General features: G+C 39.1%; 1 protein-coding gene across 4 annotated transcripts in view; it reads left to right on the top strand.

Moving 5' to 3' along the window:
* CDC42SE2 (CDC42 small effector 2) overlaps nt 1-27,127 on the top strand; it is an 87,818-nt gene that overhangs the window by 44,952 nt on the left and 15,739 nt on the right. For 2 of the 4 annotated variants that reach the window (XM_080362413.1, XM_080362414.1), the window contains one exon: nt 6,702-7,033. In XM_080362413.1, coding sequence (XP_080218539.1) covers nt 6,980-7,033 — 54 coding nt within the window. In that variant the 5' untranslated portion in view covers nt 6,702-6,979. Of the gene's footprint in view, nt 1-6,701; nt 7,034-27,127 lie in introns of those variants that run through there. The other 2 variants (XM_080362411.1, XM_080362412.1) reach the window with 1 other exon arrangement.

The following is a 27,127-nucleotide window of genomic DNA, read 5'->3' as shown; positions in this document are numbered from 1 at the left end:
CTTGCCACTTAAGAAAATAATCTTATTGACCAGTTAGAACTTTGATGAACAGATTTGGTTTTTTTTAATGTGAATGGCAGGCAATAAGAAATCAGATTTCCTAAACCATAGGAGTGGATTCTCAAAGGCTTCTCACTTTTTCTTAACTGACTGTTTTTGTAAGTAGAGCAAAAGATATTATGCTTGGACTATGTATTGGGTAGGACAAAACACATTTGTCTTTAGTTTGTCTTATTGTTGTTTAGTAAATAAATTTGGACCATTGGTTTTCTGTTAGTCATTCTGTATTTTCATAGTGTAGAGCTATTAGATGTTCTGTGCTCTGGTTTCCATAGAAGTAGGTTCCTGTCTGCATGTATGTGTGGGAAATGGCATAAGCTATGTATCAGCTGTTTCAGAACGCTTCATTTAACCCATATATATTGAAAGCAATTATTAATTGAAGACAGAGGAAGCTTTGAAATGGCAGTGATGGAGAAAAGGTTACTCGCACTGCTCAGTCACTTGATACAGTACTGCCTGTTAAACTTTGTTTGAGCCGAAAAAAACCTATGCTTTCATATTTCAAATTGAACATGGGGAATTTTAATGGGACACATGTAATACTGTCAATTTCATTTGTTGGTTTTGTGCACAAAATAATAAGGACCTTTCAAGGACCTGGCCACTTACCTGAAGTAATTAAATTTAACAGAATGGCTAGAGACTCAAACTCAGGTAATTGCAAGTGGATGCTGTTTGGAGAAAAAAAGGAGGGAGTGAGGGTGACAGGACCCTTGTCAGTGACTGAGCAAATGTTTGACCTTCACACTATCAAGATGTTTTAGAGGTGTTTGAAAGCTCTCTGCTTTGAACTTTCAGCTTGCCCTTGCAATCCAAGGTATTTACTGTCACAGTGCATGACCAAGTGGTGAGCTTTCTTCCCTCTCATGCCATTGGTGACCTGGTAGGAAAAGCCAGGTATTTCTCCTTACCATGGAATTGCTGTGGTTCCCTTCCTGTACCTTTTGCTGCCTTCCCATGTATTATCTCAGGTTGGTACATTTCATAAGGGAAACTTGCGGCAGCTTCCTACAAACTGAAAACATGAACAGAAACTGGAGGTGTTTTGTTTCCAGTGAAAGATGTGGTTGTTCCCAAAACTAGACTCCCTTCTATTAAAAATTAAAAAACAAAACAAATGCCACATCTTTCTCCCTCAAGTAAGCATACCCTCATCCCACTCCACCATTTTCAATATTCTTTGTAATTTTTAATTCAGAAGCAAAGCACTCTCATAATATGTACTCATTCATGGCTAATATTTTGTGTTGAGCTTGACTTGAAGTACAACCTATTACTGAGTTAGTTAAGGAAATCCACTGATGAAAAGCATTTCAGTGTAAATATGGGGGAAAAAAAAAGAACTGACTCCAAATAACCAATGATCCCAAAGTACAACACTATAATAAAATCTTATAAATAGCTCTAGACATTATGTTCAAAACTGTATCATAAAGACATTAATCAAATACCATCTTACAGAGTTTGAAAATGCACAAGAAAGTCTAACTCAAACTTTGAAGAAGTTTCTTCAATGTCATGAAACTAAACTGCAAATCACAGGGTGGGGGGTGGGAGGCAGAATAGAAATTGGAAAGTGAAAAAGGGATTTCAATCTTATTCAGCCTGTGTGCATGGTGAATATAATCCTTTGTCTGGCAAGAGCTACTTGCAGCTCAGGTTTCTCCGGATCTGAAAGTGCAAAAGATAATTGGTGCATTAAAAGCAGTGACAAAGTCCCCAGAAGCGCCTGCTCTGCATGGGGGAAGGGCAGAAGAGTGCTGCTGCCAGTGCACTGCCCTGTAGAGGTGAAGTTTCTGATACAAAATTTAGGCATGAAGGAAACTTTCTCTGTAGGTAGTGTTTGTTTAAAATCTTGATTGGTTCTTGAACAAATTGTTTTATTTCAAAAAACAAGGCTAGCCAGGGCGTAAACACTTTTCACTTCCTCTGAGAGCTGGAGAGCATCCTCCAGTTGCTACAGCTGTAAGTGTATGGGAGTGTGCACCAGTGGAGCCTCTGTTGTGTGGACACACCTTAATCCACCCTTCTCCTCACTTCTTGATGCCACTTGGCTGTATCCACTAAGCAGCAAGAGGAAATAGTATGTCTACAAAATGGATTTAAAGTGAAAAGTATGAGAAGTCTTAAAAATACACTCCAAAATTATAATTTTTTTTTCTTTTTTACCTTCCCCCACACATACACTCCTTAAATAGTAGTCTGAGCTTTGGATCAAATCTAGTTAAATTCAGATATGAACACCTGCAGTAATTTTCTTTCTCTTCCTGTGGTTTTATTTGCTTCAAGTAATCGTCAGAGTGTTGTTACCACGCTTCCTGTTTGAAGCCATAGTGAACAGCGTGCAGTCAGAGGATATGGAGGAGTCACCCTTAAAAGGAACTTTATAGATATTTTTTAAAAACAGCAGGCTGTTCTTAAGCTATATAATTAATAAGTAGCTTTATTCTAACTGACACTCCAGAGCATGCAGCATATTCCTGTTTGGATCAGATAAGGTAAATGCTCTCTAACCCTTTTCTGCCAGTAAAACATGAAGAAGGGAAGATCGATGTCTTTTTTTTTTTTTTGCCTTCCTCCTTTTCTGCTCTGTTTATTTCCTACAGAAAAGTTAATACTGCTTTAATAAGAAAAATTGCTGATAATGTAGGAGAATGTGCTCCGTCCCCACTGTCCATTAATGATCAATGCAGGGTTTGCACTTACTACCTTTATGACTGTTTTTTTAACAGTAAACAGTAGCTTTGCTTTTTACATTAGATCAGCTACTGTGGAATAAACTTTGGAGAAATAAAAATTACCTTAATGTGTTTTCACTTAAAATTTTAAACAATGTATCCTTTTGAATATCTTCATTTCTTCATTCTACTTAAAATTTCTATGAATTGGATGAAATTAAAGTCATACATAAAAGCCTTAAAATATGACAAAGTCCTGTGTGTTCTTGCAGTGTGGATCATACACTCCAGAATAAGTTGCATTCATAGTTCAGAAGGTTTAAATGGGGAAAAGGTAGATAGATGTTTCACCCTTCACCACTCTGAGTAACTTTCCGGTTCAGATAGAATAAGCATCTTGTTTTTTCAACGTGAGCTGTACGGTGTTATGCCACTCAGAGCACCATGAGCTGCTTAAAGAGCAAAGACAGAGAACGATGGAGCTGTTGTCTTGAACAGTGTTCTTCAGCCCCTGTTGTCCTCTTCATCTGGCAAGTGTGCACAGATGAATGCAACAACACTTGCGAACAGCTTGATCCTACCACAGAGCAGAGAAGTAGCTGTGAAGCGTTGCATATGTTTTGGGATCTCATTAATCATGTTTAGGTTTAGGGTGCAGCCCAGGCTTTGCAGGAACACTTTCTCAGGAGATTGCTAGTGGGTTGATGCTACATAATTACCTGACTGGTAGTTGTAGGTGAGCATGGTGCTTTTTTCATTCTCTCTTCATAACCAGTAATTTGGAAAAGAACAGCAGAATTTTCTTGTTTCAACTTGTTCTTTAAACAAGCAACTAGCAGTGTAAGAGAAGTCCTAGAGTGTTGCAGTTGATATTGAAGTGCCAATGTGCCTTTTTACCTTCAGTTTAATTGCTTTTTCTTTCCATTTTGGTGCAGCAGCTTTACACTTGATCTTTTATATCAACTTGGCCACTCTAAAAATCAATTGTTTAGCAGAGTGGGGTGTATAAAATTCCAGTGCTCTAAGAAATAATGCGAAGCTTTTGTTTGCCGTTTAAGAGGTACAGTTACTGTCAGTTTTCTCCAGGGTTACACGTATGTACTCCCACCACCTTTTTTTTTTTTTTAATTAAAAGACAAAGGATTGAAAAACTGCTTGGTGCTGATTGCAGAACCTTGAAATTAAAGGCAAATGTGGCACTGCACAGACTATAGAAGGTGAAATACATTTTTAAGAATGAAAGTGTTATCAGAGACTGTCATTGACAATCTGTAGCTTGGCTTTGTCACTCAGCAGCTCTTGATTTTATGAAGTGGGACTCAGTTTCAATGAGAACTCTATTCTGGAGGGCACAAGTCCTGCGTGCTGAGAGTGGAGGAAGTCTTCTGCACCCTGGAGCCTTTTGTAGCCAGGAGGAGCTTTCCAGGCTCACAGGAGCCTCCACAAGCCCTTCGGGTTTGTCCCCAGGGCTTCAGCTCAACATGGCGCTCAACGCTGCAGTGAGCTGGAGGAGCGTGCCAGCCATCAGTGAGCAAATGAGGAGATGGATCGGCAGACTAATTTCCCTGCCCTTTCCACGTGTGTCTTATATACATGGCTGTAACAGTGGGGTAAAAGTTAACTCTCTGTGAGTTTGGTATGTTAAGTCTGAACTTTATCAAAAAGAGATTGTGAGGAAGCAATAATACGAGCATCAGAATTTCAGGAGCTGCAAGTCAGAGTATTGGGTCACTTGTGCAGCAAGAGAAGCCCACTGCAGTGTATCAGTTTATAGCTCTGGCATGTTACAATATATTAGGCTTTAAAAGGCTCTAACTTTGAGTACTTGCTTTCTTGCTTTCTTATAAGCTGAACAGCTAGCATATACGGAGCGTTTCAGAACAATTTAGAACCTATCATCTCAGGCATAAAACCACCAAATTTTAAGTACAGATAAACTGGACAGTTACTGGACTGGAATTTTTAATTGTTACATACTTACCAGGAGTTAACCATGGTTTAGTTCCCATTTTGTTACATATTGAATCAAGTTTGGAAAAGAATTGTGCAGCATGCAAATTCTGAGACTGCAGAGAACAGTGGTTTTTTATCAAGCTTTTTAATGTTAGTCCAGCTCTTGTTATTTATAGTTGATCAGCTTTCAATAACCCGAAGAACTGAGAAAATGATGCGAAAGTACCTAATTAGCAAGTGAGAACTTTTTAAAAGACTTCTAAAGTTATTTTCATTCTTGGATGTTACACTGTTGGTTGATAATTCCCATGTTTCATTGCAGCTTCTTTACACATACATGGGATTTAGATTATCATCTTTGAGGTAGAAATAAAGTCCTCTTTTAAGTAGTGAAAAGATGTCATATTAGCACTCTTCTAAGACCTTTTTTTTTGAAGTGTGTGACAAAATAAAGGTTGTGTAAAAGGATTTTTGGTTTTGTTTTAGGGGTTTTTTTTGGTTTTTGTTTTTGTTTGTTTGTTTTGTTTAGGTTTTATCTTTCCCTCAAGGTGTTCTGTTTCATAAAGCTGCCGTGCTCTGTGTGGTGTTAGAAAAAGCTAGCAAAGCATTTTTGCCTCCTTCCTATTCTGATGTGTAGGCAAGAAATGCCACAAACAGGCGTATAAACTTAATTTAAACACTACCGATAGCTATTTCAAAGCTAGGAGAAGCAAGAACTTTTCCTGGGGATTTGCTATTCAAATGATATTACTGCAGCAGTGTTGATTTCTTGAATATCCTCTGTTAGTCTTCTAAAAGGTAAGAAGAGGGAAAGCTTCCCAGAGGCCTTGGACATACTACAGTAAAGGTGCTACTGTATGTCTGTGTGCGTTGCAGCCAAGAGTCCTAGGAAAGTACCTGGCGGGTGGTATCTCCACAGTGCAGTAACTTGGTGTGTGTATAGTAAATGAGAGACCTCATCACTAACATGCTTGGTGTGTAGAGAACTGATGAGGGCGGTAGCTAAGTGAGACTGCTCTGCCGTGGAGCTTGTGTGTAGGTACTTACATATATGTAGTTTCTGCATCCCATGGATGCATACTACTTAATACTGTAAAGAATTGCATACTAATAATGATGCATAGTCATGCACACATTTCTATGAATGAAGATGCAGTTGTATATAGAATTATTAAGGAGTGTGTGTGTAAAAACTTATGAGTATTCATTATCTTACTTTCTCTGCAAGTAAAGTTTGTGATAGATGGCAAGATAAACAACACGTTGAAATCTCACAGGAATTTTTATTGCACTTACTGAAAGAAATGGGGTTGGAGATTAACCAAGGAACATTATTTTACCGAAGGAATGGTTGGAATGTGGAGCCTCAGTTGGTTCCACATGAGGAATTTTAGAGGTTTAAGGAAACAGTTTCAAACTCTGCAACTAATCTATTTTGAAGCCAACTGTACATGAAGCAGGAGAGAGTGGAAGGAAAACACCTTGAGTTGACCCAGTCCAGCCATTTTGCAAATTTTCCATTTACAGAAACTTGTTTCCTCAATATTTAGAAAAGTGTGTCACTGCTCAATAGCTGTGCAAAAGGCTTGTGGTTAAATACTATTTAAACCTCACACTGAGAATGGACTGCGTTACTTCTCCATTGAAAAAATATGAACTGTCAATAGGCACAATTCTGTAAGAAGTTTAAAAGGGTGTGTGGGCAGTTGTCACTTCCTAAAATGACATTTGAAATTTAGAAATAGATCAAACAGAGGTGGCTGCCAAGAGATTGAACACCAGTTCTTGATACCACTTTATCTAACCAAAGCTGGAATGTAAGCCTCATATGGATTTCTCTTGTATGCTGTTTTTGGTGGTTACTCTAGAAATAAGCATGTGGCTTGTTTGCTAGTGTCTCTTCTCTCTGTGGTTCACTAAGAAATAAATCACTGGTGTGGGTGACTGTCTGGGAGCACAAGATTCTGTATATTCTTTCTTTTTGATGTAATGTACTTCTGTTTTCAGGTTCACGTAACGCTAGGGACCAAAGAAGCATATGTAACATTTCTGTGGTGCTGGGACCAGCCTTCTGAAAGAAGACTCTAAAACAACTATTGCCTTCAAGTTATTTGTCCTGGGACTGCCTTGAGTTTGGAGAAGATACCAACAGAGAAAAGATTTTCACATTGGAACAATTACAAATAAGCCTATTTAAAGAACTTAGTACAGAACCTGGAGACAGATTTACAGAGGTTGAGTCCTGCTTATCATCTGTGAAACTTCATCACTTCAGACTGTAAACAATGAGTGAGTTTTGGTTGTGTTTCAACTGCTGTATTGCAGAACAGCCTCAGCCTGTAAGTATGAATATTGGCACTGCTTTATTTTTGTATGATTAAGTACATCATTCACGTTTTCTTATGGCTTTTTACATTAGTGCTGTTTGGCCACACTCAGTGAGAATTAAGGAATTAACTAACATCCTGGCTTTGTGGGGATGTTCTAGGCTGTTGTCAAACAGATCTTCCTGTCCTTAAGATCAAATCTATCCTAAGTCTTTGGCAAGAGCTTTTATTTGTTTGAACTGAAGGGGAGGGGAAAGGAAGGGAAGGGCAACTAGGACCTAAACCATCATTCTAAAATAAGTCATTTTTTTTATATGGAGATCTGTAAATGTCCTGACTTCTGTATGGCTTAAGGCCTGCCTCCAGGTGTGGCTGGACAGTGATGAAAGAAAAAAATGATTCTGTTAAAAAGTCCAGTGTGAAATCCAGTCTTCCCCCACCTTAATGTAATTAAGGATTTCATCCTTTATTGTTTTCTTAATTTTTAGATGAAACCTTAGTAGAATGAAGGGATGCACTCATACCATAAATACTTTTATTTTTTAATAGAATTTGGAATGACTATTCTGGGAAAAAGTACATAGCCAATACTTGGATAAGAGAACATTGCAAAGCATACATAAGGAAGAGAGAAAGTACAGAAATATTCTTGGGTTTCATATATTCGAAGTACATTTAAAGTATGTTCCTGACTCCAGCGTTGTTGGGAGGAACTCTACCTACATAAAGGTGGAATTAACCAGGAATATGGTTAGCATTGTGAGAAAAATCATTATATGGTGTGGCATCCAGATCAAGCTAAATTAATGTCTAGAAAGGACAGTCATCTTGCAAATAGATGGAAGAGAGCCCACTTACTACTAAAGGATATGCTGGAATTACAGTTACTAAGAAAATCCCAGAGTGAATAAATTCACATTAACATGCTCAGATGATAATATTTGGCTTTAAGGAAGCCAAGGAATTAAAAAAAAAAAATCTGGTGTTAAGCATTTTCATTGCACAGAGCCTGAATGCTGGACTGATCCTTGGGCAGCAACATAAGTATTAAAGTGTGACCATTAACACTTCTAACAAATGAATGAAACTTTATCTCACTGTTAGTCAAGTAGAGTTGTGGGAGATGAACTCTGAGTTACCATGGGAAACTGCAATCTTCCGCTGTTGCTTGAATACCGTGCAGTCCTTTAAAATGCTGGTTATGTCCATATATAGCCAAAGTTACTTACCTACTTTTTGGAACATATATTTCAATTAAAATAAGGTGTGACCGTTAAAAATCTTTGAGATAGAAAATGACATATTCTGTTTGTTTACAAGAATCCTGAGGCTCAGTCCTCATAAAATCTTGACTCAAGCTTTATGACGCAACGATGTTATTGCCCACAAAATACATGGTATGTTAATACAGCATATAATGATCTTTGGGTCAACTCATGGAAAGGGTGGAGAACGTACCTCAAAAGTGGAGAAAAGGGAAACAACCCATTTTGTATGTTTCTGCTGACATGGTGGTATGCATTGGCTTAGAAAATTAAAACTACTCTCATGTTTAAGACACAAATAGCACATGGCTGAGCATTGACTGAGTTCCTAAAATCTGCTTTTCAAGCTTGTTTTGAAGTGCCAAAATTTTCAGGATGCAGCTCAGGAAAAAGAGTTGTGGTCCCTCCTTGGCATGCGTGACAATAGGCTCTTAGCTGTCCTTCCCCTGCCGTTACTCAGCTCATTTTGCTGTGCTGTGTTATACAGCCGTGGTTATGCCACGCACTGTTGCAGTAAGTGGAGTATTTAATCAGATACATGCTAAGCTGAGTAAGTACAGGAACATTTTTCCTCTCTGATGTGTGGCAAAGCGTGTACTGTCAGTGTGAGCGAACTGATGAACCAGACAAGTGCAAAGGAAACAGTTTTTCTTTGTCTCTGCAGGCAACATGTGATTACATGTTTGGTAGACTTACATGCTGAAAAGCATGCTAGTTTTTAGCCTCAAAATACTGGTATGTATTGCCCTGTTATATCAGAAGATAGGTGAAACATGCAAACTTGTGTGAAAGTACATGTCTGTCCCCTACTGTGCATTAAATCTATCAGTATAGTCCAGTTTCTCAGGAGAAATGCCTTATCTACCTGGTCTCAGATCTTTCATGTGCCTTCTTTCATTTTACCTCCTGCATCTCAACTTCTTCACTGTCTGACTAACAGTGTCTCACATATTCAGCATGCTCCTTCTATGGAAGGACTAATATGGTCTTGCAATAATGCTGACAACCACCGGCCTCACAAGATCTTGCAAGCAGGAAGTAACTTCATTTGCTACTTCTTGTGATCAGTGTTTAAAATGTTCCTTTTGTTTTTAAACTTATATTCTCTGAAACGTGTGTTTTGTTTTGGCTTTTTCTCATTGTCAAGTGCTGATGTCTGGAACACCTTTATTGTCATGAATGTGACATTAAGCCTCTTCACTGGAGGAACCAAACCTGGAACTTTGAGTAGTTGAATGTTTCTACAATATTTATAGCTTCCACTGATCTAAGGAGTTTTCATTTTCTCCTGAAATCCAGGATGCAGAAACTCTCTCTGCTTTCTTCTGGCAAAATTCTAGCATATTTCATTAGGAATCTTCAGTATAGCATCTTTATTCTTTGCAGATATAGAGCATTTAAAATTAAAAGTGTGTACATGCACTGAATCCTTTCAGTTAAGTTTAGAGAAGACTGTTATTCAAACTGTACACAAAGGCATTTTCTAGGTTATTGCCAGTGCTGTCTGAGCCTTTCAGACTTGCATACTCGTGCTTTCCAGTGCATTTGCATGGTTTCAAACCATGTCTTTTTAGATAAGATTTGCAAACTTCATGGCAATACGAATGCATTATTTTTCACTGCCATCACTTAACTAATACCATACCCCAGAGCAGAACAGTAACAATGTTGCAGTTGTATATTAGTAAACTTTTAAGAGGCTTCTTAATTATAAGACAATATTCAAGTATTACCATCAGCTTTCATTGCAGTGTATCACAGCACAGCTTTTTGTCTCTTGTCGGTGCTGAATGGATGCACCGTTTTGCTGTCAAATAACATACACGTATCTGTTGTGGTTTAACCTGAGCTTGCAATATAACCACAACAGCCACTCGCTCATTCCCCCTCTCCCACTCCCGAACAGGGGGGAAAAATGAAAGGGAAGGGATAAACTAGTGGACTGAGATAAACACAGTTTAATAAAATAACAAAGTATTACTAGTATACTACTATTATGACTAATATATGTAAAATGGAAATAGAATATAAAATAAAAGATATTCAATGCAATTCCTCATGAGCCCTGTCCACACCGAGCAGCCAGTCCCAGGCAGCAGCACCTGGTCCCAAAGCCAATCCCAGAGAAAGAAGAGAGGAAAAAGGCAGAAAGGCCCAGAGGCCTCTGCAAAATGGCAGGATGGCAAAGGGCCAAACTAAAGAAACTGCCAAACAGAAATCCACTGAAATGGATCAGAACCAGGAAAGGTCTCCGTCCCTGTCCATACTGACTGCTCCGTAGCCAGAAGATCCCAGCTTTCCTTAAATATGACGCACGATGCTAATGGTATGGAATACTCTTATTGATGAGTCTGGATGTCAGTCAAGCTCTGCCCCAGCCATGCCCCTCTTCCTCGATGCCTCACACCCATGGGCAGAGTGCTCAAAATGTCCTTGGCTCCCAGACAACAATAATTTAAAACATTAACTCTGTCCTGGGGTGTTACCTTCTTGTTCTCAAACTAAATCCAGACAATGACCATGCTAGTTAAAGACAAGAAGGGTTTCTAACTGCATGAAGAAAATTAACTCGCTTTTGGTCCAACCAGCACACTATCTTAGAAAGCAGTGTTCTGCTCTCTCGTCTGATGTTACTTTGGTTGCTAAATATTTTCACTTGGTGTTTCCAAGACTGCAGTACTCATAAGAAGATCATGGAAGGGGCATGTCTGAACATAGGTCTCTATGTTTCTCTGAAATAGGGTAATAAATGAAGAAATTGAGTATGCAAAGAAATGAAACTAAGTAGTAATACAGTTGAAGGAAGGATGTTTCTGATGGTGGCTTAGGTCTTGATTCTTAATAGCCTGAGGTTTTAGCACAGTAGGATGCAAGCAAAAGCCAAGGGAATATTTTCTCTTATCTGCTTCTAGTTTTCTCTTGTCAGATTTGAATTGATAATGTATTTTACCACAATGAAGAATTCAGACAAGGTCCTTTCATGTCTCTTTTCATGATACAAAGAAGGTGATATCAATCTCTTAATAACTATGTTCAACTTTTCTTGTTTTTTTACATGACCTGAATTCAATTTTTTATGTTCTGACCCAAACTTTTTTGTATTTTGAGAAGAGTAGCACTTTCTGTGATTGCACCAGGTTTCTTACACTTCCCACCAATACCCTGTAAAGGATTTTGTAAGCTAATCTTGCACGTCTCAGTGACGAGTCTTTCTTCCCATGCTTCCCATGTGCTACTATTCCATCCACTGCTACATTTCAGTAAATTCTGCCAAATCCCCACTACCAGATGCATTGCTTGATGACAGAAGCTTAGAGAGCCTTTTATGTTGCAGGTCTTCAGAAAACATGTGCATGGTTTCTTTCTTAGGCTAAGCTCCTCGCCTACAGCAGGAAGCTGTTATTTTCCTCCACTTCTTTTTTTTTGCATGTTCTGTCTGTCCATTTTTAACTTGCAAAGTTAATTTTTGGTCTGAGAAGCCTTTGGTTGTGATACAGTGTACTCTCACCTGGTTTGGGCCACCACCCAGTACAGCTGAGCTCTTCATTTTCCTTTGACCTTGCGGTGAAATTACTGCTGTGCTATAAAAAAATAAACTGTCCTCTCCTTTTTCTTGCTCCAAGCTTCCTTCTCTGGCTAATTAGTTTCTGGTTTGCTGCTTGTCTCTTGTTTAGATTATTTCCATTTTGTATTTTGTCAAAGGGCTATTGCAGGCTTGCTGCACGGTATCCCATAAATGTTTAAAGTGGTTTAGAAAGTAAAGTTTCCTTTGTGTATTTTATGATGTATGAAAGAGGATTGACAGATCTGTATTTAGAGTGGGGAGGTCAGTCTTAAAATACAGGCGAAAATACCCTGCACATACTGCTGTATTTGTCAACTGAACTGAATACTGAATGTTGCAGAAGACTCAAATGATCTTGACTCAGGTTCCTTAAGGAAATTGACCACTGATGGTTATTGTCAGGTCTAGCTTTCTTCCTAGAGAAGGAGTCATAGGAATAGCTAAGGATACATCTACCACTGTGATTCTTAAAAAACTTAAACACAATAAAGGTAACGAAGCAGTCAGTATGCATAACAAATGCCAAATATATCATCCTCAGTAGGCATGAACAGTAAATCAGGTGTTTGCTACTGAAGAAATACTGGGCCAGGCTCCCTCTTCAGTGTTGCGGCAGCGTTGTGCAAGCACAGCTTCTGGCTCAAAATCACTAAAACTCAGGCTCCCTTATTCATTAAATTTGATCAGCCTACCACATTCCATAAGCCTGTGAAAGACTCGAATGTAAAAGGTGACAATTCTAGAGAGCCCTCACATTTCAGAGTTGTCATACTGAATTACATATTGATCTGCCAGTTCAGATGTTTCAAATTCCTTCTCTTTCCTGTTTAGTGCTGTTGTTAAAGTAGCCTGAAGGAACACCTTATCAAAGAGGACAGAGTTAAATAAGCAACAAAATACTTGTCTTTTATTTCTCAAACCTGATCTATTTTACTTTCAGCCTGATAGAGCTACTTTATTTATTTTTTTACCTTTAAGTTAGCCTACACACATCTTAAATTATCTGTTGTTATGTTCAAGTATTAAAAGGTTTACAAAGAAAACCAAAAAGGCAGTATTTTGTGTTTATGTATGCATACCTGAATGAAAATTATCTGAATATTTTGTGATCCTTTATTATGGCTGTAAAATTTTTAGGAGCTCTTAGCTGTATTGATGCTATTTCTTTAATGTAAAACTGGTTGATGGGTTTGAAAATAGCTCTTTGAGGGACTGGAAACAAGAATTGTGCCAACTTTCTTTTTTACTGAGAATATGTCTTGCATATATCAAAACATATGAACGTATTTGAAGAAGGATGTAGTATGCTTTTAATATCTATAGGCTATAGGCTCTACAGAGCTCAGGCTTTCTGCTTAAATATGGGGAGGAAATAGATTGTACTCTTGATCTGCACACTTCGAATCGCTTGTGGCTTTTAAATCTCCAAATTTTTCAGTGATAAGACATCTTCAAGAGCAAAACCCAGTATGAGTCACTGACAAAAGGAGCTGCCAGAAGAAAGAGTTGATACTGCCTAGCAAAAGTTGGTAGTTTTGCAGCCACCCTTGGGGACTGTGCTGAAGCGTTTCTGAAATTAACAAATCCAGTGTGATCTTTGTAATTTGTTTTTCTTTTTTTTTAGGGGAGGTTGAAGTTGCAAAGCCCTGACATTTTTGGTGTGCCTTAATTTCAATGCCTGGCAGTTGAACTGTTTTCCCCTGCTCTGCTTTTCATGTCAGAGCAGGGGAGGTGGGCAAGCATGTAGGTTTAGAGGCATTTTGACTTGCCAACAGCTAGAAGCAGAGATGACTTGTATATAGCCTTAGAGATGTGCACATTCACTGACTGTATAGAAGTATGATATGTGTTACTGAACAGAGAAGTCAGTAGTTACCCTGAAGCTCAGTGTTCAGCCTTTTACCTTTAGCTGTTTCTGACAGGAAAGAGAGTAGAAGCTTCCTCTGCTGCTGTCTTACTGAATTGTTGTTGTAACTCTTCTGTAATGGATCTGAGATATCGTGTTGGAGGTAATTCTTACGACCAATATGGAGCTTATAAAATACATATTTTTAAATGGCTGTTTGGAAATACCTGCCTGCACTTACATTTTTAATTCCCAAAATCAGTATTTCATAATGATGAAAGTTTTCCTTTTTCAGACTGTTCCTCAAACAGGAGGTTCTGCAGTTTCTGTCATGACTCTTTTGTGTGAGACATGCATGATGTCAGAGTTCCTCTTGAATTATGTGATTGCTGTTCCTCATGTATTCTCAGAGATCCTGAAATTATAAGGCACCTATTAAGCCATAGACTTGAATATATAATCACTTGCAATGATTTTCTCACTTCCATCATCAGAGTAGCTTAGCTGATCACTCTGAAATGATGCCCTGTGGGTTAGTCTCTGCGTTAGTCTCCTGCCACAGAGTGAGGAGAAGAATAGAGGAGTGAAGGTTGGACAGAAAAACTGAAGCTGTGGACCACACTCTGATGCAGATACAGCACAGTAACACCTCTCCAAACCCATCAGTTTTATTTTTCTCTTTAAAATACTTTTAGAGGGTTTTTTAGCTACTTGGGTGTACCCTCAAGAGAGCTGTAGTTTATTGTAGCTGAGAAAGATACCATCTCTCTTTGTGTTTTGTCCCGCAGTGTGTCAAATGTGTCACACTCTGTGGTTTGTTGACATGTCATGCTCTGAGAGTGACCTTACTTCAAAAGGGAGAGGCTCACATGGAATCTTTTGAGTAGTTTTAAGCTACCTTATCTCTCTTCCTGCAACTGTAAATTCAGCTCATTCAGTCTTAGAAAAATAATGGGTATTTATAATATGTTGTCTTCAGCAAGCACAGGGTCTTTATAATTGTTTGTTTCTCTTGTGTGAGTATGACTTTTTCAGTGTGAACATAACTACCCTTTGTGTTCTGCTTGATGGTTTATCATAAAGTGCTACCTTGTTCATGGTTTGTAAAATTTTTTGTTACTGGGATTCTCTCAAATGAGAATATTTAGTTTTGCCGTATCTTTGGCAGGCCTGCATCATGCTTTAGGTGTTTCTAGCAAGATGGTTTCAGGTTGCTGTGGCTGCCTTATCTCTGGAGACTGAGAAGTAAATTGGGACCAAATTGTGATTTGTCATCTAAATTTGGCCAGACCAGCACTTCTTTGGTGGTGCCGTGTGGCACTTCATGCTTTACTGCTCTAGTGGTGGCACTGGCCTGCTGGAGCTCTCTGCCTCTGGAGCAGAGGTGTGGAGCTCATCTCATCACCTTGCATAGCAGGAAATACTGTTGGTTGTGGGAGGCTGCCTTCCCCCTGGCTTACATCCATCTCTCTCAGGGCTGTGGTACAGCACAGGGATTTGTTGTTTCACTTAGTAAAAACAAATCATAAACTTTAAAATTCTTAAACAAAAACAAACAAATCTGATGGGCAGTGGCTGTGGTGGCAGCTGAGCACAGGTGAATGCTCTGGAAATTTGTGGTAGTCTTCTGTTCTGGCCTCACACTGCTTTAAGCACAGGCTAAAGTCTTGCCTCCACTGAAATCCCAAAGTTACACCACTGATTTTGAGTTCAGTTTTCTTGCAGTTCAGGCCTGATTCATTTGAGAGATTGGCGTTTCTGTCCTTGTTTTGTAGCTGGAAGGTGTCAGGCAGGTTATTTGGGGAGCTGTGGGTACCCCATTGGTGGCTTTAGAGCCTCTGACTTCACATGACAACAGAAAAATTCTTTGGGGCATATAGGATGATTTAGTGAGTAGAGAAAAATGAATTGGATTTGAATATAATGGAGGAAAATACTTCAACAGGATTGATGAATAGATGTTCATTGGGGATTGCACCAGAATGGTAAAATTTTAGAGGCAATGTCATACCAGGGTTTTCAAACAGACAGTTGTGTAAACTGTAGTTATTAATCTTTACATCATTATGTATACGTACATAAAACTTGCCTTTTGGGGTCCTTTATCATTTCAGTGAACTGAAAAACTGATGCTATCAGAACTTGAATTATCTAAAGAAATCGCTCGTGATTGTGTCTGTCTGGGAGCTGAAGTTGTGTGTCAAGGGAGTGTATTATCATCAAGTTCCTCAAAACCTAGGGGGCTTCCAAGCCAAGTCTACTTCAGGTAGATTTCTTGAAAGGCTTGAGTAAAATTAATATAGAACAACACGTTAGTTAACTGTTTGGAACAAATACTGTTTTAAATACAGCTTTCTGTACCACAGTTACTTAAAAACAAAACAAAACAAAACATTTAATTCCTAGACTCGAGGATGGTGGTTAAATAATAGATTACTGTTAAAATGGGGCAATAAATCCTGCTAGGCACATATTCCAAACAAATCTGCTGGGATATGTGAACATACACACATATACGTATATGCCCATGTATGTAACATACTGGATTGCTTGTGTTTGTGGTACCAGCTTGGCATTGCTGAACTTGTAAAGAGAATAAATGCCAAAACAAGAATAGGTGTGGTGATCTACAGAATAGCAGGCAAAAGAGCCTACAAGGCCTTTTATTCCTCATGGAAAAATATCAAATGCATTTTTTTAACATCAGAATTAAGCTTTGAAAATGAAATGCCTCTTCAATTTTTAATGCAAAGAAAGGGAGATTTGGGGGAGAAAAGAGAGTAACTGCAATGCATGTACTTCAGAGAATAAAGAAACAGGACATATATGTGAGAAGAACTGGGGCTACTTAATTGTTGCTTTTAAAAACTTTTAAAACCTGCCAAAGATTTCTAGGCCCACTAAGCTATGTGAATATTATATTTCCTGTAAGCTAGCCATGAAGACAGTGCAATCTGTATAACACTATGCAGCCAATACTAGGCTGCTACCAGTAGTGACTGTGAGGGAGAAGAGATGATTAAAGTGGCCGTAGTGAAAGCAGTGTGAATAAAACTGCCTGCTGGAAGACTAGAAAGGATTTAATCAAGGACTCTTTTGTATGGCCCTGCCCGTAAAGAAATAAATGCACATATCCCCAGTCAGTGAGATTAAACTGCTCTTTTTAACTCAGGAATAAAATGCCAACATTCCCATTGTAAAAGATTAGTGTTCCTACACAGAGAAGATAATCAAGAGGAAATTTACACATCTTAATACATACTCACCTAGGTCAAAATCTGCCAAGAAGCTGACTAATGTGTGAAGATAGATGTGTGTTAGCTGATTTAGTGGTTAAAGAACTGATTGTTGGGTTTTCTGCAGGCTACTACAGTTGCTGTTTTTCAACATAGCAACGGCATACAAACTGTAGTTCCTAGTTTATCTGATTTGTTTTGGTATTTTGTTTGTTTTTTGTTTAGTGTGTGTGTGTAGGGAATAATCTGCTGAATTACAGCAAAAATCTACTGCTAGACTGTTTTTCTGAGTGCTTTCCTGGGATTCTGCTAACTGTACTGAGATCCTCTGAGGAAGGCCACTACCAACTAATAAAAAGTACAAAACACTTGGGTGTTTAGTTGTAGGTTTTTATGGGGCATGTGTATAAGCATCATGATTTGAAGGCAACACAGCTTAAATGTTAAATCAAAAATTTATTCTAGCTAGATTTTTAAAAGAACAATGTCAATTATAGATAACCTATATATTATTTTTTTAGACTTCACTCCTTACTTGGTGTTCCTTGTATATAGCTCTTCTGTATTCTCTAAGGAGAATATAATGCAAGAAGAAATTTCTGAAGTGTGCAATACTTGTGTGAAATAACTGCTTCATAATATCTGCCATGATATTTTAAAAATGTGAGGTCATCTTGATCATCCTTGGAAGACAGTGAAATTAGTCTCCTTGTATGCTGCCAGTAGCATGCTTCAGGTCACCAAAATGACATTCTGTGATATCTTTGTCCCTTGCTCACTCTCTCTGAACTTGCTACTGGTGTAAATACTAATTTCTGTTTAGTTAGGGTGAATAGAAGAGCTTGCATCAGTATGATCTACTTCTGCTTTATATAATATGGAAAATGATCAGGTACTGTGCATTACATAATGACTTATGTAATTCAGTATTCCAGAATTAGTCACCTTGCATTATTACCCAGTGAAGAGCAAAGAAAAACTATAAAGGGAATGAGACTATTTTATTTGGTTTTGATATCCTTGTATTTTTTACCTAAAAAGACAGACAAAACTTCCCCTTTGAAGCATGCTGTGAAGTGCAACTTGAAAACCTGTTTTTCAATTTAGTTGTTTATTGATCAATAAAATGTACATCAAGTGATCAAATTTTAAAGGAACCATTTTTGAAAACAAGTAAACTTCCAGTTGCTAGGTCTACAAACTCATTCTGGGTTCAGAGAGTCAAGCTGAATCTTTTTCCCACGCTGGTACAGTAAGTTTTCTGCAAGTTAATTCCTTTGCTTCAGCTCACTGGAATTTAGTAAATAATCTGGTTGTGCCCAAGAAGGAATAGAATTCGACTGAGGCTCTTAGCAATGTTGGCTCTGCAGGCATTGCAGGAGTAAGTATCACTGGCAATTTATTTTTTCTAACCAAACATAGCAGACATTTATATCTGCAATGCATAAGACAAGAAAGAAGCCTGAAGAGAAAAATTTGGGAAGGGCAGAAAGGTTTGGGTTTCTCAATTTTTTCCTTGGTGATCCCAAGGAGGGAATGTTGAGTGTCTTGATAGTGCATGCATCTTTCCACTTTCTGACTTTGTTAGCTTTGCAGATGGAAAACAGAACCTACTTGTGCTGTTCTTAGTGGAGAAGTTTGTTTGCCCTTGAGTTTTAAAGAATATTAGATTCATAATGTGTTACAATACGTTAAAATTAACACTTCGAAGCTTAAGAAATTATGCTTAAAATTTTCTGGAATTATGTGATGGAAAAAACTAGGGTCACTTCTGAAGCTATAATGTTTGGCTTTGCATAAAAGCAGCTGCAGTATAAACCAAGTGTACATTTTTTTTATGGAGACAAACTTTTTAAGCTTATGAAGAGCTATAGCAATTCACTTTTTTTAGGAGAGACTTCAACATAGCTGTTACAGCTGACTTAGGACAAGGAAAGGTGAAGGAATAGCTAGAAGCTTAACATGGCAGGATTTCTTAATACTCTATGGTCTTCTAGCTATGCAGCCTTTGGGATCCTTTATCAAGGTAATTTGTAAATCAGTTGTTCTTTCTGGTAAGAAAAAGAGCAGTAAAATTCCTGCCTGGATGGCTGTCGAATTACAAAGTTGACCGATACCTTTACGAGGACCAGAACAGAGGTTAAAGTTGCTGTCACAGAGCAAAGCAGAGGCAGGGAGGGCTCCTGAGAAGCGAGTGTGCGGTGGGCTGTGAACACCAGTCATCTAAAACTTGAAATGTCTCTCACATTCCAGCAGGCAGTGAAGAAAGGGATGTGGAGCCACAGGGACAGCACCACCACCACAGCCTTCTGATTTTCGAAAGTATTTCTAGTGCACTGTTTCCAGACATCTGAAGTGGAAGGTCAAAGAGTCTCTGAGAAGCTCTCCATAGGGTAACTATAAAGTGACAAGTGTTTTACCAATTCTGTGGTAGACAACTCAGATTCTGCCTTAACTGAGACCTTTAGTGTTGATGCATCTCTTGTTGTCCTAACCTATTGTGATGTAGTATGCAGCTCTACTTAGTCTGAAACTCTGAAGCTATTGAGAATTACGAAGGTGGCAATGTCTGTGCAAGACAGCAGTTTAGGTGGCTACACTAATGCCTGTGTACACAGATCTTTGCAGACTTCGTGGAAACTCGGTGAAATGGCATAGCAAGGTGGAGACATAGAAAACATGCAGGAGATTTGGGAACAAAATGAACTTCTTGCAAATTGTGTGCCTTGATCATGGAAGCATGTTTCTGGGTGGTATAGCCTGATGACATTGTGGCATAGGGAACTCTTAAAATAATCTGATGCGATTGGAATTTAGCAGTTGTCATGCTGGTGAGCCAGCTGTTCAAAACCAACTTGTTTTATTGGTATAGTTGCCAGAGGCCACTTGACACCTATGTGTTAGTAAAAAGTACCTGACACTCAGGCCATGAAACAAAGTGGTGGTGGTGGTGTTTTAGCTTAGCTGTAGTTTTTTCTTCAATTTAGGAACAATAGATATTTTCCTACCAACAGTTACTAGTCAATTTTGTATTCATAGTTCTAGTTGTTGAGATGATGGAGTTGTGTACCTGTATTTTTAGGTATTATATGGTTCAATTTGCTGAAGAGTAAAAGGAAAAAAAAATGTTATAAATAATCTACACTTACTACTGTGCACTCAGTTTAGACATTTACAGCCTGAAGCTCTTTATAAAATCTGGATTTGTTCTGTATTTTTATTGCTTTTTCTCCTCTTCATTCTGACTTTCTTAACCACCAGTGACTGTAAATCTGTAGCCAACAGCTGCTGTTGGCTGTATCTTGTTTATGGTAGAAGCTGACTACACTTGTGGAAATGGAAAGCAGTTCCCTAAAATTGCCAATGAATCAAGAACCTGAAGGAGTCAAGAGTTCTCCATGGTGCTCAGTGTTGCAATGCCAAACCTGTTCTGCTAAAGAACCATGCTTTCCTGTTCTTCCTTTCTTAAGAAGCTCCTAAATATGGCTTGTTCTGGCAAGACCAGTAAATCTGACATGCTAAGAAAGCAAATATATTTCCTGGATTTCTACAGTGGATCCAACTTTGGAATTGCCAGCACTAGACTGAAGGAATAGTGTCCAAAAGTATGCAAGTAGGAGACACAATAATACAGTAATAGAAATTCTGCTCTCACTGTAATAAATTTATCATAGATAACTTACTGCAGAAGACCTGCATTACAAGGAGGCATAGGTTACCACAGAAGTGGATTAGTAAGTAGAAGGGTTTTTCTAGACATTATGATCAGCCAACACTGCCTGTAAAAATGATCGTATGGTTTGTTGTTGGTCCTACTTCTGATTCCAGCAGTGAATTCTGAATAATGAACGTACCTCAGACTTTATCCTCAACGAAATTTGTGTCTATTCCAAGTGCAGCTAGCAGGAGAGTAAGGAGATATTGCTACTGCTCTTGACGGATTCTTTTCAACAAGGCTGGATTTAGAAGAGTAGAATTTGACAAATGAATCAGGAATAAGGGACACTTTCTGACTTGATGAAATGTAAATAGTTAATGATTGCTTATACTCAAGACCTGTGGAATTGAGGCATACCTTAGCTAGACTATGCCTGTACATGCTTGGAACTGGTATTTTCCTTTTGATAGGAGGTTGGCCAAGGCAGCAAGATTCCTTTGTTTTGCTAGGGAAAGCAGGACACTCCTTGAGACAACTTAATTTTTATGTTCCTTGTTGAACTGAAATAGGTAGGAATACTGTGCTTGACTAGAAGTTTTTCTCACAATGGTCGGTCTTGTTATCTGTCTTGCAAGCCTACTGATTTGCAACGGCACACCTTGTTGCTCTTCCATTGCCCCTGTGCTTCTGTTGTGACTTGTTAATTGGCTCCTGAACAATTTACCTTCCATCTTTCAGGGGTATTTGCTACTCTTTGGGCACAGGCATTTGTGTTGTTCCTCTGTGTAGGATACTATTCTGAATACGTCAAAAGCTGAGCAGAGAGCTATTTTAAGTCTGAGTGCAGCTGTTGATTTGAACATTTCTTAGGAGTTACTGGTAGGGTACTCTTCTAGAGATGCTTCTAGCCATGCCATGTGTGGGCTCGGCAAGTAAGTAGCTCTAAAATATGTACTGGGCCATCTGTTGCTAAATTGTTTTGGATGCTTGTTGTATTGTCTTTTTCAAATTTTATGTATAATGCCATCATTTCCACACCCACTACTGGAATCACCTTTCAAATGAGTGGCTGTTTTCATGGTATAGGAAGAATTTGGGAGGTGGTTTCTGCTTCCCAAAAGTTTTAACCACTTTTTGCTTTCAAGAGCAAGCAAAGACACAGTACATCATAATGTATTTTGAGATGCACTTGTTCCAGTGCCTTACCTAAAATGAACTGGATGAACATGACAGCCAGATTTGGGAACTTTGCGGAAGTCCTCACAGGAGCAAGAAGTGGGATGGCCACTGAAGCAAATTCGTGATTCTGTGGTTGTGAATGCTTCTCAACACTGTGAAACAGGGCACCCGAGGCCATGTGGCTGCTTATATGCTGATGAGGTAACTGGCCAGGGTGCCTTTGGAGCAGCAAGGAGAACCCAGAGATAATGATGAGTTCACACAGGTGACAAATACCTTTGCAACAAAATGCCAATGAGAAGATTGCCAGAAAGGTCAGCAGCCAGGAGTATATCTCGTGGTTCTGACACACACAAAACTGAGATGGGATTAGTTGCTTCTAAACAGGATTTGTACCAGGAAAAAAACAAACAAACAAACAAACAAACAAACAACAACTATCTTCATTCAGAGCAAGTTCATTTTGATAAAACTTCAGTGGGAAGTAAGTAGTGCAGTACACAACCAGAAGACTGGGTGAATATTTAGGTAGTTAATTGCATACATATATAAACAAACAAGATGCTGCTGCTATTTGGGCCAACTAGTGTCAGGCTTTGAAGATGACATTCACAGAGGTATTTAAAAGCTGATGAATTCACTGTGTCTGTGGTTGTTCACTCTCAAGGATATTATTATTAAATGTTATGGCTTTTTTTTCCCTGCGGCACAAGTACTACAGCTTCCACCCATTAATTCTACATCTAAAAAAGATCAGTGCTGTAAATCCTGAAGATCCCACTTCTCCCAGTAAAGGAATTACTTATGAGTTGTATGTAGAGGTTTTCTGAAAACACCACGTGTGCCCCGATTTCTTCTCATAGTCGAAGGTGAATCACAGTGTGCAGTACCAAACTCCTGCTAGTGAGTACATATGATAATGCATTTAGAGCTATTATATTCAGAGCAGTAGGTGTTTTAACTAGCTAGTCTAAAGAAAGCGTTAGACTTATTAAGTGATTGGATTTGTTTGGTGTGTCTGAGGATCCTCTATCTGGCAGTGGCTGTTATCTGTTTGGAGGTAACATTTCAGTCTATTTTTTTGTTCTTGTACTTTTCTGTACTGGTGTTCAGTATGTGCATATCACAGAATGTTAGGGATTGGAAGGGACCTCGAAAGGTCATCTAGTCCAATCCCCCTGCTGGAGCAGGAACACTTAGATGAGGTTACATAGGAAGGCGTCCAGGTGGGTTTTGAATGTCTCCAGAGTAGGCGACTCCACAACCCCCCTGGGCAGCCTGTTCCAGTGCTCTGTTACCCTCACTGAGAAGAAGTTTCTTCTCAAATTTAAGTGGAATATCTTGTGTTCCAGTTTGTACCCATTACCCCTTGTCCTATCATTGTTTGCCACCGAGAAGAGCCTGGCTCCATCCTCATGACACTCACCCTTTATACATCTGTAAACATTAATGAGGTCACCCCTCAGTCTCCTCCAAGCTAAAGACACCCAGCTCCCTCAGCCTTTCCTCATAAGGGAGATGCTCCTCTCCCTTAATCATCTTTGTTGTCCTGCGCTGGACCCTCTCCAGCAGTTCCCTGTCCTTCTGGAACTGAGGGGCCCAGAACTGGACACAATATTCCAGATGTGGTCTCACCAGGGTGGAGTAGAGGGGAAGGAGAACCTCTCTCGATCTACTAACCACCCCCCTTCTAATACACCCTAGGATGCCATTGGCCTTCTTGGCCACAAGGGCACAGTACTGGCTCATGGTCATCGTGCTTTCCACCAGGACCCCGGGGTTCCTTTCCTCTACACTGCTCTGTAATAGGTCATTCCCCTACTTATACTGGAACCTGGAGTTGTTCCTACCCAGGTGCAAGGCTCTACACTTGCCCTTGTTATATTCCATTAAATTTTTTACTGCCCAACTCTCCAGCCTGTCCAGGTCTCATTGGATGGCAGCACAGCCTTCTGGTGTGTCACCCACTCCTCCCAGCTTCGTGTCATCAGCAGACTTCCTCATAGTACACTCTATTCCCTCATCCAAATCATTGATGAATATATTGAATAATACTGACCTCAGTACTGACCTCTGAGGAATTCCACTAGATACAGGCCTCCAACTAGACTCCGCCCTATTGACCACAACTCTCAGGCTTCTTCCCTTCAACCAGTTCACAGTCCACCTCACTACCCGATCGTCCAGATGGCACTCCCTCAATTTAGCTGTGAGGATGCTGTGGGAGACTGTGTCAAATGCCTTACTCAAGTCAAGGTAGACCACGTCCACTGCTCTGACATCATCCATCCATCTTGTTATGTCCTCATAAAAGTCAATGAGATTGGTCAAGCACGACTTCCCTTTGGTGAAGCCATGTCGACTGCCCCTAATGACCCTCTTATCCCTGATATGCCTTGAGATGGCACCAAGGATAAGTCGTTCCATCAGTTTCCCACAGATGATGGTGAGGCTGACCGGTCTATAGTTACCCGGGTCCTCCTTCTTGCCCTTTTTGAAGACTGGAGTGACATTTGCTTTCCTTCAGTCCTCAGGCACCTCTCCTGTTTCCCAAGACTTGGCAAAGATGATGGAGAGTGGTCCAGCAATGACCTCAGCCAGCTCCCTCAGAACCCGTGGGTGCATCCCATCCGAACCCATGGATTTATGGATGTCCAGATTGCCTGACTGTCATTCCAGTTTAGAATATCATACAGAGTGTATCTACGAGTACAGAGGGCTTATATGTACTATAACTTATGCAACGTGCATGCTTCCATATAGATGCGAATATGTGCTGATGCCAGCATGTGCAGGACATAACAAACTCGTTAATATTAGTCACCTAGCTGAAGGAGGTGTTACTGCAGGATTTACGAGCATGAAGTATTATTTCTTAACAAAAATAATTTCAATATGCAGCATACTTAAGGACACCTGAAGCTTTTGTTTATGTTGTAGCTGGGGAGGGACACATTCATTTGGCTGAGCAGGACGGGGCTACATGTTGTAACCCTGACACACATCTTCTAGAGATCTACAGCTCCTGTCATGCCAGATGACCTTTCAAGTATTTCCTGTGTTCTTGTTGGAAAAGATCAGCGAGTGAAAGGAAAGAGCTCAACGTGATGCGGATTGCAGTGTGTCCTTATCAGCACTTCGGAATTTTTTGTTTTTAAGAAGCTGTTAGAAATTTCCAGAAAGTTTGTATTGCGGTGTATCTTTACATCGTTTGTTTAATGTGTCTTTTAACATTATGTTTTTGATCACGGGGGAGAATATACTGCATCTGTGTTACAGAAAAGTCAATTCGAGCCCACTCTGCATTCTTCTTCTTCATCATCGGTTGATGAGACTTGACAAATAATCTAGGTGGCAAGAGACCTCTGGATGTCATCTAGTGCAATGCACCTACTCAGAACAGAACCAACTGTGTCTTTTGTGGGGCTGAAACAAAGAAATAAATTTAACAGCAGAGTCAGTTATACTGTTAAGCGACATTATTTATTCAGTGCTGGGCAACACTGGTCATCATCTTCCATAAGTGCTCCAGCAACTGGATGCTCTTGCATTGCTTATATTCACATAATTATTACATATGCATTACAATTTTTGAAAAATTTGACATACAATACATATGTAGTAAGAAATAATGGATTATGTTAGTTATAATTGTTTAGTTTCTTGCTTACAATACACCTATTAATTATTAGTAAAATATAAACTAAGCACTCTGCTTCTGAACAATGTATCACTTAATCTTCTGTCTCCCTCTTATCATGCAGAAGGATCTAAAACTTGAAAAATATCTTCTCATTTTGCAGATGGTCAGAAAGCATTTATCTCATGTCAATTGGTTAATGATGGGTATGTCTTTTATAACTTCATCACAGTATACATGAATTTGGCACCTTCTCTTCAGGGCCATCTCCAGTTGTGTTCAGGGGATCTCCAAGGATGGATATTCAGATTCATTGGTTCTTGGTTCAGTGTTTGACCACCTACGTAACTTTTTTTATTTAATCAGTACTTTCTGTATTGAACTTCAGTCTGTGGCTTGTCATACTATCCCTGTGCACCTCTGAGTCTGTCTGTCTTCTGTATGCTCCTGGTAGGTAGTGGAAGACAATTAGGACCACAAGCAGATATCTCTTCTTAAGGCTGAAGAAACCTTCTTTTTCAGTCTCTTCTTCTATACCATGTGCAGCAGAGTTTTTGTCCCTTACCTGTGTCACAGCTCTGGATTTACTCCAAAGGATGCAGTGAGAAACTTTTGTTTCTAGCTGTGTGGGCTGGTAGTAAGCACATTGGAAGTTAAGCAGCTTGGCAACTGTAAGAAATATGTTAAATGGTAAGTGCTGATTTTTGCTGAGATACCAGAAGCAAGCATCACAGGCTTGTTCCTTTCACCATGCCCTGCCATCCTTTTCATTGATGAATGACCTGTTACTCTACAATCAGACCTCATGGTCTGTCTAAAGACATTGAAGAAGTATGATTGCTGTAGTAGAAAACCATATTTTTGTCTTAGATGACTGTTTTGGTTTTTTAAATTATATTTAAAGAGGCATTAATCACAAAAAGTAATGAGAATAAACTTACTGGAAAGAGAAGATAGTTTGTGATATAATGTGGCAGTCACGTTACAAGTTGTAAATGTCATCCTAAAGTTGTGCTAATGTGTGTTTTGAAAGGGACAGTGCTTACTGGCTATACCAAGGAATCTGGCTTACTCTGTGACTTAAAGTTGGTTTAAGCATCTGGAACAGAACAAGTTCCTATTAATGTGTGAGCTAAACACATTTCTTAAAAGACCTATTGTCTTTTGGAGTCATTTGACCTCATCTGGCAAATTTTCCTGTTTATTTAGAAAATGGGCTAGTATTGCCAGTTTTGTCATATGATGACTAACGTCATCACAATATAAGGGAATATTGTGCAAACAGATCAAAAAGTGCACACTTCAAAAGACTCAAGAAGGGGCTGAATTTGCTGAAAGGAAAGGAACTGATTGAGATACCAACAGGCAATCCAGCTTGAAGTATTCATTTACAAAATAGCTTAATTCAGTGTGAAATTGTGCTTAAGATTTTATAAAATCAGCTTCTCTTCCATATTAAATATTTTATTTTCCCTGTGCTTTTTTTCTTTTATTAAACAGTGACAGAATTGCTAGTTCCTTTGCTTGAGAGTTCAGAAAGCAGTCAGGTTTGCTTATTCTTTTTTTGCCACATGAGTCAGTAAATCCCAAGTGATTTTCCCTAAAGGCTAAATCCAGTGCACATTTGATAATCAATTTATTAGACGCTAACTATAACGGCTTACATTATTTTAAAAATTGCCTCTTTTCCATCCTTTGTCTCAATTTCCTAACTTTC

The sequence above is a fragment of the Nesoenas mayeri genome (assembly GCF_963082525.1).
Source record: "Nesoenas mayeri genome assembly, chromosome: Z".
Lineage (NCBI taxonomy): Eukaryota > Metazoa > Chordata > Aves > Columbiformes > Columbidae > Nesoenas > Nesoenas mayeri.
The sequence above is the reverse complement of the archived record's forward strand: the minus strand, read 5'-3'. Positions and strand labels throughout refer to the sequence as shown.